General features: G+C 39.4%; 1 protein-coding gene across 1 annotated transcript in view; it reads left to right on the forward strand.

Annotated features, from left to right (window-relative positions):
- LOC110013491 (voltage-dependent T-type calcium channel subunit alpha-1I-like) overlaps positions 1–17,699 on the forward strand; it is a 435,381-nt gene that overhangs the window by 64,769 nt on the left and 352,913 nt on the right. Inside the window, exon 8 of the mRNA XM_023954667.1 lies at positions 9,797–9,894. Coding sequence (XP_023810435.1) covers positions 9,797–9,894 — 98 coding nt within the window. The remainder of the gene's footprint in view (positions 1–9,796; positions 9,895–17,699) is intronic.

A 17,699-nucleotide genomic window follows, 5' to 3' on the forward strand; every position in this document is an offset into this window, starting at 1 on the left:
TTGATTGTTGAAAGGTGTGAGGTAGTCATACTCTTTGCTTCTCATTTGTCACCATTGTTCTTGATGTTATCTAATAATAGTCATACAGGAAACTAAGAACAGTGTAACAAAAAATGTAACATTTTCCTCAAGTGGAATAACTAAACATCCGATAGACATTTGCATTAATATAACAAATGGTTATGTTTATTTCTTTCTGCACCCTGAGTGAGAGGAAGGGAGAGGATGATTACACTCTTGTGTTGAAATACGTAAGTTCCAAAAATAAAGCCAGATTGCATTCAGCAGGTGGTCATATAAAATACAGTGAATTATAATAAGTATGCCATTCTTTTCTTAAAAAATATTAATATTTGGTCCGTTATTAATCATATTTAAAGTTTTTGAGTCTATTATTTGCTGTACTCTAAGGAGTTATTTTTAGAAGTGCTAGTACTGAGTACTGGTAGTACTTCTGGTGTGGAGAAGTGGGGATAATGGTAGTGGGATTTTTTGCCTCTTTTTAGGGAGCCGTATCTTTTGGATCAGTTAATTTCAACGGAGCTGTTTAAAAAACTGGCTCATTTAGCTCTTTTTATATTTATTCACTTTTAAGAAGCCAGCCTGGAGTTTATTAACTTAATCCGAGAAATAATCATAGGGAGGCTTGATGGGCTGAGATCTGGATCCGAATAATTCAAATTCAGATTTCCAACCAACAACTGAGATTGAATTATATTTTGAAATTCTTTCCTAAAATGTTCCACTTTAGTCTTTGCTCCTTTACAAGACTTTACTTAGATCTCAGATGGATGCACATTTCATCTCAGGCCACTCGTGTTTATACAACTCTGCAGACCAGCAGCATAAACTTTGACGGTTTCACTACATTTTCTAGAGGCTACTGGAGTTAATGGCCTGGACTCCTCAATTCTTTCTGTTTATATATATCCACGGGGCAGCCGGTCGGTCCTGTTTGCGCTCCAAAGCCTTCTCTGGAGCGGAACACTGTCTATGCATGACGTAAAACCAGAGCATTAGTGACACACGATCGGAATGAATTGTTTACATGCACAACGATCGGATCAACAATCGGCATAACCCACTAATCTCGATCGTAAGAAAATGTTGATCCAAACAAGTCTGATCGGGGCAGACTATGCTGAACGGGGTGTTTACATGACACATTTTTCTTCCGATCCGGCGTTCTTTCCGATTACCTTTGTCCATGTAAACGCAGCTAGTGTCACCAGCAAAGCACCCCCACACCATTACACCTTCACGGTGGGAACCAGACATGTAGAGTCCATCTGTTCACCTTTTCTGCGTCGCACAAAGACACAGTGGTTGGAACCAAAAATCTCAAATTTGGACTCATCAGACCACAGCATAGATTTCCACTGGTCTAATGTCCATTCCTTGTGCTCTTTAGCCCAAACAAGTCTCTTCTGCTTGTTGCTTTTCTCTAGAAGATACTCTACCATGAAGGCCTGATTCACACAGTCTCCTTTTAACACTTGCTGTAGAGATGTGTCTGTTGCTAGAACTCTGTGTGTCATTGACCAGGTCTCTAATCTGAGCTGCTATGAACCTGCTACTTCTGAGCCTGGTGACTCGAATGAACTTATCCTCTGCAGCAGAGGTGAATCTTGGTCTTCCTTTCCTGGAGCGGTCATGTATATAAACAAATATATATAAACAAATGTCATCTTCCTCCACTTTGGTTGAAAAATAATAAACTTCTTATTTTCCTCTGACATTTCCATGCAAAGGAGTACAGAAACATGCTTTAAAGTTTATGCATAGCCAGCTAATCACTGCGTACATATTTGCGGACAGACATGTGCTGACACAATTTGGATCCTTTACAATTACAGAGAATTCCTCTGACAATAGTTTCTTAGTATGTGTTGTCTTCCAGCTCAATACTGATGTTAGACTTAGCAGACCCCAGCTCTGCCAGGGACATGTTCATTTCTGTCTAGGCTTCCTAATAGGAACTAATGTGGTGGGAGGAAAACAATTAATCATCTGAGGTTAAAGTTTATCTCTGATCACTGTCGCAGTTTTACCTGTCTGAAACTCCACACAGGAACTCACACACACACACCCACATCTTATGCTCACGGACCAAGCTAATGCTGGTTGGGTGGGTAATATTTAAGTACTTAAACATCTGAGGGGTGTTGTGTATTGAAGTTAGTAATGTTGAACTCCATTACCCAGCATGCATGTGTTACCCAGAATGCTTAGAGAATGGTCACGTGAGAGTGCACTGAGCAGAGAGCGAGGAAGCGGTTGATAGCCATGCACTGTGTAGTACGTTAAAGAGACTGTTAAATAAAAAGTCATAGAAACCCAGCGACTGACTTGGCTTACTTTAAGATAAGCAAGACAACACATGGTGTCAGAAGTGAGCAGCAAGATTAAAGAGAAAAAGTCTTGTGAGTGTAAACATGCCGAGGAGCAACAGGCTGACAGCGAGTGCTACATCGAGTGATGGCTACGAGCAGCAGTGACAGTGAAGCGGGAGCCGAGGGAGAAATTGAACAAACAGAAGAAGATTTTGTTCCTGGTTTGGTGAATAACGCACAGCAGCAGAGGACTGTGGATGCCCAAATACCCCGACTCGCCATGGATAAGCTAAGTCCGCCCACTTCCATGCAATTGACAGGCAATCTTGCTGATAACTGGAAACGTTTCAAGCAAAGATTTAACATTTATTTGGCAGCAAGTGGAGCAGGGAACGGTGATGAAAAACTTAAGGCTAATATCCTATTGCATGTTATTGGAGAAGATGCTTTGGATATATTTAACAGCTTTCAGCTGGATGAAGCTAACCTGACTCTGGCAGAACTAATGACAAAATTTGAAGAGTATTTTGTACCCACTCAGAATGTGACCTTTGAAAGGTACAAGTTTTTCACCCATGATCAAAAGCAAGGAGTACCTTTTGATCAATACTTAGCAGAGCTTCACACATTGAGCAAAACATGTGAATTCGAGACTCTGAGAGACTCACTAGTGAGGGACAGGATTGTCTGCGGTACAGCCGATAATGGACTAAGAGAAAGACTGCTTAGAGAAACTGGACTTACATTAGATAAGTGTGTTTCTATGTGTCGAGCAGCAGAGACCACAAGAGCACAAGCAAAAGAGCTTCGGAGAGATGAAACAACAGTGCATGCAATACAGAAAGAAAGAAGGAAAAATAAAACATATCCTAAACAAGAGGAGAAACATGCAGGTTTTAAATGTGGCAAATGTGGAAACAGCCACAAGCCAAGATCATGCCCTGCATATGGAAAATCTTGCAATAACTGTGGGAAAAGCAACCATTATGCTAAATGTTGTAAAGCTCCCACAAGACAAAAAGTCCACACAGTTGATGAGGAAGAACAGGAAGACGAGTTCATTGTGGACATGGTGCATGTAGGCACAGCAGAAAAAGAAGAATGGATAGTTCCACTTGAAGTGAATGAGACAATTATTCCATTCAAGATTGACACGGGTGCACAAATAAATCTGTTATCTATAGAGGATTATAAAACACTGGCAGTGAAGAGCAAAATGAATCCTATAAAAACAAAGGTGACTGGCTACACAGGCGAACGCGTTCCTGTAAAAGGAGGCTGCATTGCAACATTTAAACATAAAAACCAGAAGATACGAGCACAACTACTCGTCGTGGATAAGAAGGTGCAACCAATTCTAGGGCTAAGCACGTCTGTAAAGCTGAACCTAGTTAAAAGAGTGTTTGTCGTGACATCACCAGAAGTGACAAATGATAATGACTCGCTCATGAAAGAGTACAAAGATTGCTTTGAAGGACTAGGATGTTTACCTGGAGAGCATAGAATATGCATGGATAAAAGTGTCCCTCCTGTCGTGCATCCATGTAGGAAAGTTCCATTTGCGCTGCGAGAAAAACTGAAGGACGAGCTAGCACGCATGGAAAAACTTGAGGTCATCAAAAAGATAGATGAACCAACTGAATGGGTCAGCTCACTGGTAGTCATTCAAAAGAAAACAGGAGCTCTCAGAACATGCTTAGACCCAAGAGACTTAAACAAAGCAATCATAAGAGAACATTTCAAGTTACCAACCAGGGAAGAAATCATGGCACAGTTTGCTGGAGCTAAATGGTTCAGTAAATTAGATGCCTCGTCAGGATTTTGGCAGCTGAGGTTAGACGAAGAGAGCTCAAAACTTTGTACATTCAATACGCCTGAAGGCAGGTACAGGTTTCTTCGCCTACCATATGGAATTAGATCTGCGCCTGAAGTCTATCACAAGACTATACACATGATCTATGAACACATACCAGGAGTAGAGACCATGATGGATGACATCATTGTCTGGGGAACTACTCGAGAGGAACATGACAAAAGACTGAGACAAGTGTTGGACAAGACAAGAGAAGTAAATCTGAAACTAAATAAAGACAAATGTGAGTTTGGAGTGAAGACACTTACCTTTGTGGGAGATGTTGTTAGTGAACAGGGAGTGAAGCCAGACCCAAAAAAGACTTCAGCTATAAACAATATGGAAAGACCAACCAACAAAGATGAAGTTAGGCGGTTCTTAGGGATGGTAACCTATCTCGCCAAGTTTGTCCCACAACTGGCAACCCTGACAACACCCCTTAGGAGTCTTCTTGAACAGAAAAATGAATGGATTTGGTCTCATGAACAAGAGCAAAGTTTTCGGAAACTGAAAGAGGTTTTGACACAAGAACCGGTGCTAAAGTTCTATGATCCAGAGAAGAGGACCAGAATTTCAGCGGATGCGTCACAGCATGGCTTGGGAGCAGTGCTGCTGCAGCAACACGATGAGCAGTGGCTACCTGTAGCCTACGCATCCAGAGCGTTGACAGGTGCAGAGTCCAGGTGCGCTCAAATAGAAAAAGAACTGTTAGCCAGCATGTACGCATGTGAGCGGTTTCATCAATATGTTTATGGCCAAACGTTTGAAGTGGAAACCGACCATAAACCATTGGTGTCAATCATGTCTAAAGCACTGAGTGATTGTCCAGTAAGGATACAGCGGATGTTAATCAGGCTGCAGAAATATGACGTGCACATGATGTACACAAAAGGAAAGTACATGTACACAGCAGACACTTTGTCTAGAGCAGTGGACAAAGATGAAAAAGAAGACAGCGGAAAAGGAGCAGAAATACAAGCATATGTGGACATGATTCTGACATCTCTGCCGGTAACTGCTGACCGAACAGAACAAATACGAACAGAGACAAATGCAGATGAAATCATGAAAGAACTGAAAAGAACAATACTCAAAGGATGGCCTGAAAACAAAAAAGAATGCCCTGGAAAAATACAAGATTTCTGGAACTGCAGAGCAGAGCTCACAGTGGTGGACGACATAGTGTTAAAAGGAAGCAAGTTTGTCATTCCAACATCACTACGCAAGCAGATGCTTCGAAAAATACATGAAGGTCACCTTGGGGAGGTCAAGTGTAAACGCAGAGCAAGGGATGTAATGTACTGGCCTAGAATCAACCAAGACATCAGCCAGACGACAGCTTCATGTGAACTTTGCCGCACTTACAGGCCGAAACAACAAGCGGAGCCACTGATGTCTCACCCAGTTCCACATAGACCTTATTATAAGGTTGGAACTGATTTGTTTGACTATAATGGTAAAAGTTACGTGGTGGTAACAGACTACTTTTCGAACTATCCTGAAGTTGGAGTGCTGCAGTCAACATCAAGTAAAGCAGTGATTAGTTTCCTGAAGTGTGTGTTTGCCAGACACGGTGTTCCGTGTGAATTGTTTTCAGACAATGGACCGCAGTTTTCCAGCAGTGAGTTTGCTGACTTTGCTAAAGATTGGGGGTTTAGACACGTAACATCAAGTCCAAACTATCCAAAGTCCAATGGCTTAGCGGAAAGCTCAGTAAAGATAGTGAAGACTCTACTGAAGAAAGCACACGACAGAGATGACTTTCAAAAAAGTCTTCTGATCTACCGGAGTACACCTCTGCAAAATGGATTGTCACCAGCTCAGATGCTGATGGGAAGGCGCATTCGCTCCAACCTACCAGTACATGAAGACTTGTTGACCCCTAAGGCTGCACACAAAGTCAGGAAGGCAAAAGAAGAAATGAAGGTGAAGCAAAAGCGGCTGTATGATCGTAAGGCTAAACATCTGCCTTTCCTAAAGCCAGGAGACAAGGTACGTCTTAGAGATGCTTCCACAGGAAACTGGAGACAACAAGGACGCGTGCAAGAGGAGGTGTGTCCACGGTCTTATAAGGTACAGTTGGAGAGTGGACTGTCTCTGAGAAGAAACCGTGCGGATCTGCAGCTTCAGCCTATGGTAGAAAATACTGCAGTAACAGATACAAGCCTGCCGGACTCTGATGCATCTTTAAACCTAACAACAACAGAAGATCAAGAACACCCAAAAGAGAGTCTGACAGCAGGGTCTGCATCACCTAATAGATCGAAACTTTCAGATTCAACCAACTTTCTGGACGTGACAAGTTCGCTAAGACCTAAGAGACATGTTCAGCCACCAAAGAGGCTTATTGAGACTTGCTGAAAGTTAAAAAAAAAAAGAAAATAAGAATGTTTGTATTTGAAAATGTTTTGTAGGAAACTGTTTACACATACTGTTGAGATGTTTACTATCTAGACTTGGTCTAAAGAGAAAAATGTTTTTCTTTAAAAAAGAGGAAGATGTTGTGTATTGAAGTTAGTAATGTTGAACTCCATTACCCAGCATGCATGTGTTACCCAGAATGCTTAGAGAATGGTCACGTGAGAGTGCACTGAGCAGAGAGCGAGGAAGCGGTTGATAGCCATGCACTGTGTAGTACGTTAAAGAGACTGTTAAATAAAAAGTCATAGAAACCCAGCGACTGACTTGGCTTACTTTAAGATAAGCAAGACAACACAAGGGGTATTCCAGGAAGCATGTTTAAACTAGCCTGACTTTAAGCATGAACTCTGGCTGAAATCCGCCTGAACTTGCTTACTCTGGGTATGTCGGTTCCAAAAGACCGGATATGAATTGGCGTAATTACGCTTGACTTGGTAACCCTGGGTTAACGCACGTGCACAGGAGGTACATAAAGATATTCTCAATGGAACGCCGATTTCTGGAGTCACCATGGAAATAAGTGGTGAAAAAAAAAGAAAAAGCTGTATGTCAGTGAGACGGATTCTGAGATTTTAATGACAGCGTATGAAGATTACACGTCCATCAAACAAGTAACACGGCTGCATCATCAAAAGAAAGAGTTTCTGCCTGTATAAAAAAAAGCAGACAAAGTAAACGCACGAGTTTCTGATCTTGTTTCCATTTTCCTTGTGACGCATATATACATATAACGTATCCAATTTTGCCAACTTAAATGAATTACTTCTATTGGTAACAAAAAATTGAGTTAAATTTATTCAACATAATGTCTTAAGTCTATAAAACTCAATAATTGTTTATACAACTCAAATTTACGTATTTATCTAACTAAATGTCATATTACTCCAATTCAATTAATCTTTTTTCCATCTTAATTATTTATATTTCTTGAACTCTCAAAGTTTAAGCTGGCAGATATTCTCATTTTTATAACAATAAAAAAAAGGGGGGGGGGGAATGCACGGAGTGCAAAAACTCAGTAAGGAATTTACCGTCATTGTCATTACAGCTTCAGCCCGTAGCACTCAAAAAAAGGAAATTACCAGCCAATTAAGTTAACGAAAAAGTAACTTGTCATTTCAACCAGAAAATTTTATGTTTGTAAATCTTACGTGAATGAATCATGTCGATTGTACATAAAAATAATCCATTTAAAAGTTACTAATTTCAATCATGTTGATCCAACATGATACCATTAAATTGGATGCATTAGTAATCGCAAGGAATTGTGGGATACCATTTTCTTTGTCTATCTGGGCAGATTGGGGTCTAAGTGTGAGTTTTTGTCCATGGGTTTTATTGTCTAGCTGTTTTACTCTGTTTTAACTAGTGATTTAAACTGTTATGTTTATTTTTTGTTGCACCATGAGTTAAAGTTTGGTAGAGGATGAAGACCAACCCCCTTGTGTGGCAAACTGTTAATGTTCCAATACTTAACACAGAGTTCGCGGTAATTGAGCTCCAGTCTTGTGATGTGGGACTTTGCTGGGTAATTCATGTCTTTGATGTGAAAATTAAAAGACCCATTGGTTGTAACTTTGGAACAACATATCAATTACAGATGAGTAAATAAATTTATAGAAGTAAATAGAAATTCAAGTTAAATAAACTTAATTTACTTAGGTGTGACCAATTGAAGTGATTCAATTAAATTGGATCAACTTTTTTTCTTTTTAGAGTGAGCAACAATATCAATTTAAAGTTGGGTGCAACTGCTCTATTTAAATTGAATCAACTTAAATTTATTAGTTTGAACCTAAATACATTAAGTTGAGCCAACCTAAATAAATTAAGTAGGACCAACATGATTCATTTTTGTTCAAGTAACGCAATCTAATCATGTGGAAATCCTTTCCATAATTTTTTTATGTTCATTCAAAGTGAACGTTTTTTGAGTGTATATAAACTCATCATCTTCTCCTTCACTCTCATTCATGGTGCAGAGACGTAAGCCCAGTAGGGCAAAATAACTCGGCGAAACATGGCAAAACACAGTAAAACAGCTAAACAACTAAAACACATTAGGTCAAAGACGCACACTTAAACCCAAATCCGTCCAGACAGGCAAAGGGAATGATATCCCAGAATCCTTTGCGGTGCTGATCTAACAGCTGCACCAAAGTTACACCTACTTAATTGAATTAATTTCAATGAAAGTAAAATAACTGTCTGAAAACTACATGTAATTTTAAACCGACTTACAAAAAAATGATTTATTTTAACTGAAACAAATAATTAAGTTAGATCAAAGTAAAAAAAATATTTTTCCAACATCCATATGTGGTCTTGTCAGCCTCTCACTGTGGAAAAAGTATTATCTGAGCTTCTTCATCCACTAAATCATCTTCAAATGAACACTCCATGCTGCCTCACCTCTCTGAAAACAAACTAAGCTTCAACTAAACCTGCTCCGGACCAGGTTATGTTCAGAGCATGAGTTGCTATGGCAACTTGACCTACCCTGAAACATACCACCATTTCTGGAACAGAAAACTGAGGTTATCAACTTCCTTAGCCTCAAACTTACCGGGAGAGCTAGCATAACCTGCTTTCTGGAATACCCCCCTGAGTGAGTTCCCTGATAACAAACGACATACACATGGTTGTCAACTCCTTTTCTGTTGGGTTGGGTGGTTTGTTTGGGTATATTATTTTTATGTATTTTGTTATCATGTGTTGCTGACTTGTGTCTGCTTATTTTTTTTCAGTTTTACTTCCTGGGTCAAAGGACCCAAACTCTGGGTTGGTAGGCTTTTGTAGGGCCTGACCAAAATTCATTCATTAAGCCAAAGTGGAGCGACCTGGCTCAGAGGAGGGGCCATGTGCATTGTGGTTCAAGAGGGTCTGTGTTTTAGAGCTGGTTCTGAAGTCTCTGCGGGGTACATGCTGTAAAATGAAATCACACACATTTTCATCCACACAAGCATATGTTTTTTTGTTTTTGTTTTTTTTGTTTTTAATTTATTGCCGTGAACCATCGGTTGCATCACGGACCAGAGGGTGACCATCACTATAATTAATTGTTCTATGATGATCACATGCAGTAAATCATGTCGGTGGTTTATATTTTCTTTGCCATTGATTCAAATATTTTTGTTTTTCTGAGATTTTGAAAAAGCTATTTTTCATGTACGTTTTGTGTATTTTCCAGGATGGTTGAATATTCCTTGGACCTGCAGAATATGAACCTCACCGCCATCCGAACTGTGAGAGTACTGCGACCTCTCAAAGCAATTAACAGAGTGCCAAGTAAGTGACAACAGTATTTATTTTAAAAGACGAATTACATCACCTCACTTAATTCAGCAGGTGCACTTCCAGGAAGGGGCAGTCTTCATTTGGTGAACCATATTGTTGCTGCCGAACTGTCGTTTTTATTCATTTATTTTGTGGTACAAATCATTGCCTATATCTGAGAACAGGGGGGTATTTCAGAAGGCACGTTTAAACTACCCTGACTTTTAACCCTGAACTGTGGCTGAAGTCCGCCTGAACTTGCTTTTCTTGGTATGTGGGTTCCAAAAAAACGGATATGAGTTAGCGTTTTCGACTTGGAAACCCTGGGTTAATGCGCATCAATTACATGAAGGTATTCTCAATGGATCGCCGATTTCCGGAGTCACCATGGACTTGCGTGGATAAAAAAAAGAGAGCGCTATACTCCAGTGAGACGGAGTCTGAGATTTTAATGATGGTGTATGAAGATTATACGCCCATCAAATAGTAATACGGCTGCATCAGCAAAAGAAAAAGTTTCTGCTTGGAGAAATGTAACGGACAAAGTAAACGCATGAGTTTCTATCTCATTTCCATTTTTATTGTGACATATATATATATTTTTACAAAACTTCTGTTAATGTGGCCATGTTTCTATGGTTATTCTTTTCTTTTTTTTTTCTTTTTTATTAAAGATAGTCGAGGCTGTAAAATGCATTATGAGAGATTTCTGCATAACAAAAAAGACATTTGTGTAAAGCAAGTGTTAAATGTCTCCCAGAACCTGAATTGGACTTTTCCTTTCATTGTTATATTTCCACAGGTTAAACATACAATGTAGTGACGCATAAGTGAAGTTAAATGGAAAAGGTAATCATTCATTGAAACTGCAGTTCCCCAGAAAAGACCACCCTAAAAATCTGAACTTTTAGCTCATTTTGAAGCTTTTAATCTAATCTAATTCTACCTATACTCACCAGCCACTATATTAGTTACACTTTGCTGGTACCGGGTTGGACCCCCTTTCACCTTCACAACTGCCTTTGTGATGTCCTTTGTCCTTTGTGGCATAGATTCAACAAGATACTGGAATTGTTTATTTTATATCTGCTGCCTTTACAGCATATTTTAAGTTCTTTTAATGACATTTCTTATCACTTTTATGCTGACGATATTCAGCTTTATGTGTCTTATAAACCCCAGGATGTTTTTAAAATACAAACTTTACAAAGGTGTCTGGATTCAGTTAAGAGCTGGATGAATAACAACTGTCTCCAACTCAATGAAGCCAAAACTGAGGTCCTAGTTTGTGCTCCTGACAGTTGTCTCCCCCAGATAATCCATGAGCTCGGTCCACTTGCTTCTTTTATCAAGTCCTCTGTCAGGAACCTAGGTGTAACTTTAGACCCGGTTTTATCCCTGGAGTCTCATGTCGGGTCACTTGTTCGCTCTTGTTTTTATCATCTTAAAACCATTGCTAAACTGAGTCCAACTGTGTCGCATTCTGAGATGGAGATGCTCATTCACAGTTTTATATCCTCCCGTCTCGATTATTGCAACTCCATCTTCACATGTTTAAGTAAAAAATCTCTAAAACGGCTCCAGGTTGTCCAGAACGCTGCTGCTAGGCTTTTAACCAAGTCATCCAAGTTCTCACACATCACCCCGTTGTTAATGCAGCTGCACTGGCTCCCCATTCACTACAGAGTGCATTTTAAAATCCTGGTCTTAACATACAGAGCTCTTAATGACCAAGCACCAGTGTACATAAAAGACCTTGTGCAGCCATACACTCCCAGCAGGTCACTGCAGGGTCTGCTGGCTGTGAAGAGAACCCGATTAAAAACTAAAGGAGACAGAGCCTTTGCCGCAGTGGCCCCATCCCTCTGGAACTCTCTTCCTCTCAGCCTCAGATCTGTGGACTCAGTGTTTTCTTTTAAAAAGCAGCTAAAAACATATCTTTTTAAAATGGCTTTTTCTTAATTTCTTTTTAACATGTGTTTTTACTGTGTTTTACTGTTGTTTTATCGTGTTGTACTGTGAAGCACTTTGTGATTTTTATCTGGAAAGGTGCTATACAAATAAAGTTTATTATTATTATTATTATAAACATTCCTTAGAGATAGCATCACATAGTGATGGGTAAATGAGGCCTTGTAAAGCGTTTTGGCACATTTCCCAAACTGTAGTTATACTGTGTTGCCTAATACTGACTCTTGCTGGACTGAAAATACCATTGCAGGCAGCAAAGTTAAGGGAACTCTGCTGATATACTGATTAAATAAACTAAACACAATTTTGTCATTGTAGTTCCTCATTCCCATGTCTCGCTCTATAATGCCCCAGGATGGAGGAGGTGCTTTTAAATTTGACTGTTCTGCTTAACAAATGGGACATTTAACCTCCAAAACATAAAATGATTAATTTTCAAATAAGAGTGCGTTGGAAATGGAATTACATTCTGCTAGATCAAGCTGAAACTGAGAGAAATGGGGGGAAAAAAGCAAAAATCATGATTGAATCATGAAAACACCACATATAATACCTTAAGGAAAGATTCAGTAAGTAAGATTAGCGCATCCGGGGCTTAAATATTGTTGTTGTTTTGTTTTTTTCCTACATTGTCAAACTCGCTGTTAGACTGATTTAGCATCCGAGTGACAGAAATGTAACCAAGAAGGTCCGGTAAATTTTAAAGTGAAACATTTTTCAAAATAAAAGATAGCTTAGACCAGGGGTCGGCACCCCAAAATGTTGAAAGAGCCAAATTGGACGAAAAAAACAAATATGTCTGGAGCCGCAAAATATTAAAAGTCCTATTTAAGCCTTATAATGAAGGCAACACATGCAATATGTATCTATATTAACTATATTAGCCTACTATCAAAATTACTATGTTGCTACAAATGCATAATGAGCATTAACGATTAAATGTTTATTTACCCTGCAGTGCATTCTGCGGAGAACGACGCGTCACGTGACTGCTCTGTTGTGCAAGTTTAACTTTGTTACAATATCAATGAATTATGTTTCATTGCTTTTTATAAAATTAAAGAAATGTAATAAAGAAATCCGATTTTTGATGTCATTTTTATTTTGAGGATTCGAACAAAAAACAAAAAAAATGGAACGTGCGTGACGTGCCCCTTCTCTAGGAACTAAAAAGAGTGCAATAAAACCCAGCCTGCGTTTATAAAAAAAAACTGCAGCCTTTTGAAAAGGTAAAGTATATAAAATCAAATTAATACAGCTTAAGTTTGATTTCTGTGCAAATGCCAAGCAAGTCAGTGCAAGGGTAAAACCCAGCAGCATCCTCTTCTTTCGCTGTACAACTCTGCAAAGACAGCCGTCTTGTGCTCGAATGACAAAACAGCATCAAGCATTTGCGGCGCCTGGAGACTTTCATTCAGCTCGTTTAGGTGGCTTGTCACAGTTATATCCATCAAAAAGTGCAGCTATTCGAGCCACTCAGTATCTTCCAGTTGTGGGTAGTTCAGGTCTTTGCTTTTTAGGAATGTTTTCACGTGTTCTAAACAGACGACAAAGTGACGCAAAACGTCATCCCTGGACAGCCATCGGACTTTGTTGTGTAGCAGGAGATCAACTTCATCAAGCAATGCACGGAACTGACGGTTCAATTTACATCAGCCACCTGCCTAGCAGGCCGCTGCCCTGCTGGTAGAAACGTGTGTCGCAGGCTATGACGCAAATCTTTCTTTGACAGAAATGTTTATTCTACACCACACCACTACACCATGTTTATTCCAGCACAACGCAGAATGCGACCGGTTACATGTTCCTGCACTTCAGTAGTGATTTGTTTCATTTGGGGCATGTAAACCAAAATTATGACCTCCTCCTATTATATTTCATTTTTATATTTTTAATGAAGAATTTGTGATTTCCTTTAAATGTTAGGGTGCGATGTTCGGCCTGTTGCTAATGATGTTTAAATAAATACTCTTCCAAATGGAATTCTGGGGTAGGGAGGATCAAAAAAGAGGGACATGAGAATAAGAACATTGTGGACTCTTTCTCCGTTTCGTGTTTTTGGCTGAAAAGTCGTGGTTCAGGAGGGTTATCTGCTAATTGGGTCATAGGTGTTTCATGTCTATGAGTCTGTGTGTGCAGGAGTGAGCCAATCAACCCTAAATTCCCCCCTTGAGGCATTCCTGTTTCAGACTGTAGTGGAACAGAAAAATCAGAGGAAGTGTAAGGTGGATATGGCTTGTATTTCTTGTACTTTCAGTGATCAGTCAGTATCATGTTTTAAAGACATGATAATGTATCAACGGCAAGTGTTTAAGCACCATGATTTCAGTATTTTATTAAAAGCTGACAATAGCATTAAACCTTTGTAACGGTAGTTTACAAAAGTTAACGGTTAAGGGGCCCCACTCTAGCTGTACACTATGGCCACACTCAAATGTTTTGAGAAGCATCTAAATACTGAAATTATATGAGAAAGAAATGTAATTTATATACATTATTTTTACGTGAGGAAAACATTTATTTTATTAAATGTGCTAATCTCTTACCCATTTACTTAAGGGAACCAATTATGTACTTCTGTCTTTTCTTTAATTTGTCAGGTTTTACTAAAGAAGGCAAAAGAAGCAAAAATACTTGAATGGTGGAAAATATACTACCCAATGGAGTGGAGTCCAAAAAAAAAGAAATATTCTTAAAATAAAATATAATTTTTTTTTTTCCCCTCCCTTTACCTTTCCTCTTCTTTTTGTCGTTTTTCATGACTTTATGTTCTTTTTACGGATTTGTTTTTATTCTTGCACAATAGTTTTGTTGTTGTCTAACTTACTTTGTTAGAGTTTTGTGTGCATGTTGTTGCATCAACAGTATTTTATTCATTATGATGGTGATCGTTTTCACAGTCACTCTGAGAACAATGCTTTATCTCACCACTTTGAAAAAAATCTATATAAAGAGTCTTTCTCTGCTTGCTAACTTGGAGAAAATACTTTCACATGAGCAGTCTTGTGCCATTTTAATGATTCAGGGTTTTTTTATGTAAGAGTTTAAAAAATAATGCTATGCCAGGCTCGCTATACAGCTATTCACAGAGAAGGAGGTCCCAACTATCATGGTTTCCTCCAACCAACTTTCTCCGTGATCAGCCCGTTTCCCAAAATGTATCTCATTGACTGTATATAAGAACTGGACTTAGCAGATGTGACATCAGAAATTAATGTTGGGTTAAAACAACCTGCAACATCATAAAAATTCAAAAAGGAAAGAAAGACCAACAGACAAAGGTACCTTTTCAAGGAGAGCAGACAGAGATCTACCCAGTAAACAATCTCTCTCCACTCTGGTGCATATTCTGCTGCACTCCCCTTTTAATAAGTTGTTTTGGGTTTTCCCTAAGTTACACATGCGCTGAGCTCTAAGGAGGGGAAACAGATAAAAACACAGCTGCAGCGCTATCAGAAACATTAATTGCAACATGCCCATCCTTCCACAGTCCTCTCACATCATCTCCGGACCTGCAAAGCCTATCCTCACAGATAAACTAACACAGAGCGTCCTTCGATTCATTTTAGACATAGCTAACACAGGTTCTCAGGAGAATGCTGAAAAGACGCAAAGATAATCGTTTTCTCCCAAGGGTGTCACCTCCACCTCCCTGTGAAACAGATTTGGACACAGACACTTCTACAAACAAAAGCAAATATGAGATAACTTATATACATTATTCCAACATAATTCCGCCCTGTTTGTCACATATTTGCTCAAATCCTCACATCACTTTTAGTCAGCCACTTCACGAAAATTGTCATCTGTAAGATCATAATTATGTGCACAAATACAGTTACAATCGGAGGGTGTGTCGGAGACACTTACACAGCGCCTTCTATGAACAGTCCAGCAGTATTAAGGTCAACGTCATCATCATCATCATTTAGCTTCAAGAGGGGATGTAGCTGGGTGTCTTCAGTTATAATAGCTGTGGAGATGAGACGATTGCACAAAGAACGCAGGCAAGGAATACAACAGCATCCACACAAGGTCAAAATGGCCATAAATACAGCTATGGACACCAAAGCGGAAGCTACCAGTAACCGGTACTTCCCAAACACACCCAGCCAGGAGTCCCACATGGTGGTATCACATCAGAAAATCCCTCACTTCCGTCTCCTGTAAAATGAAGCCAATTCGGTCACCATTTTTCTGTGATACGAACGGCGCCATGTTGGAGCCAAATGACAGTGATTGGTCCGAGTCATCATTTCAAAGGCAACTACTGTTGCCAATCAGGAGGGAGCATGATTAAAATCCACACCACTTCCATTGAAAGCTGGGTCCGGATAATCTGTCAAACGTTTGAGGTGGGGGCCAGCGGGCATCACAAATGCTTTTACTTAGGCATCTGACTGTTGATTTTGGCTCTTGAATAACTTGCGATAACGGAAAAAAATTCAATCAAATATCAAAATTCGGGTCTACGACAGAGTTTTGGGAACCCCCCAAAAAAAGTTAAATTAAAAGTCATAGATCTACAGTCGGGTGATGTAGTTTTAAGTGCGTTAACAGATTAGATGTGTTATCTGTGGCATATGATATTTTTGTGTAACAATAAAATGTTGAAACATAGCATTCGACTTATCAAATTGTCTTTTCCTTTCATCCAAACAAATCCAAAGTGTTCCGACAACGGAGAGCGTACGGAGATGAGGGGGGTCCACATGATACTGTTGACATGCTCACTGTCACCTCCATCACCTAGCTTTTGAACCGCCTGCAATGAGGTTTTTGACCGTGGTCGGAAAACGCAGGGGAGAACCTCTCCGCCGAAGGCGGATCTTCCTTTGGGGTTCACTTTCTCGTTCGGAGCCTCAGAGCCTCCAGGGTGTGTTAATAATAGAACCACTCTCCGTTCTTTTAGAGGGAACCATTTTTCTTACTATTCCAGCAAACTGAGCAGCACACCCTGAATGTGCGCTCACACTCTTGCGCTGTGCGCTGTCTTGCTCTGCCCCCATCCTTCCTAAACCCACACGAGCGCACACATCATTGACAACCATTTTGAGTAGCCAAAAGGTTCAGAATTTCTTTATTTTTGAAACCTATCGGGGAATAAAGCTTCACAAAATGGTCAACATCTTTCCTCTTCGAGCGAGCTCCAATAAACTGACAACTTTGGTTTGTTTTCTTTTTAATTTCACTTTCTTGAAAAGTTACGACTTTTTTCTCATAATATCAGAATCAAAACTACTTTATTGATCCCAGACGTGAGAAATTTGTTTGTCACCATAGCAACTGACAGCAGAGCGAAAAAAGTCTAAGAATAAAAAAAAACAAAAAAAAACAAAGAAAATGTATCATAAGTGCAAAAGACAAGTTGGTATAATTTAAAAAGCTATTTACAGAACAGTGCAGGTAAAAAGATGTGTAAAAGAAATGTGCAAAAAAGAAACAAAAAATGTGGAAAGGTTATCTGTTGCATTGTGAGTTACTGTACAGGGTTCTTGTATTGGGTATGAAGGATTTCTGGTACCGGGCAGTAACAGTTGTGACTTGTTTTTCTCGTAAATGTACAACTTTAAAGTCGTAATTTAAAAAAAAAAGTTTGTAAACTGGCCCTGAAACTCCTTAAGGATCAGCGGGAAGATGTTAAAAAAAACAAAATCTGAGCAAGAATGATTATTCTGACTGGTAATAGCTGTTTATGTCTTTTTAGAAGTCTATCAGATTTTGGCACCTTGGTGCCAGCAGGTAGTTCCTGTTTGGAACACGACGGGGCAGGGATTGCTTTGTCCTGTTTTCTATGTACAGTCAATGATTTATCTCCATCAATTTAGGGGGTGGGTGGTTTGAAA

This window comes from Oryzias latipes, chromosome 1, assembly GCF_002234675.1.
Source record: "Oryzias latipes chromosome 1, ASM223467v1".
Taxonomy (NCBI): Eukaryota; Metazoa; Chordata; class Actinopteri; order Beloniformes; family Adrianichthyidae; genus Oryzias; species Oryzias latipes.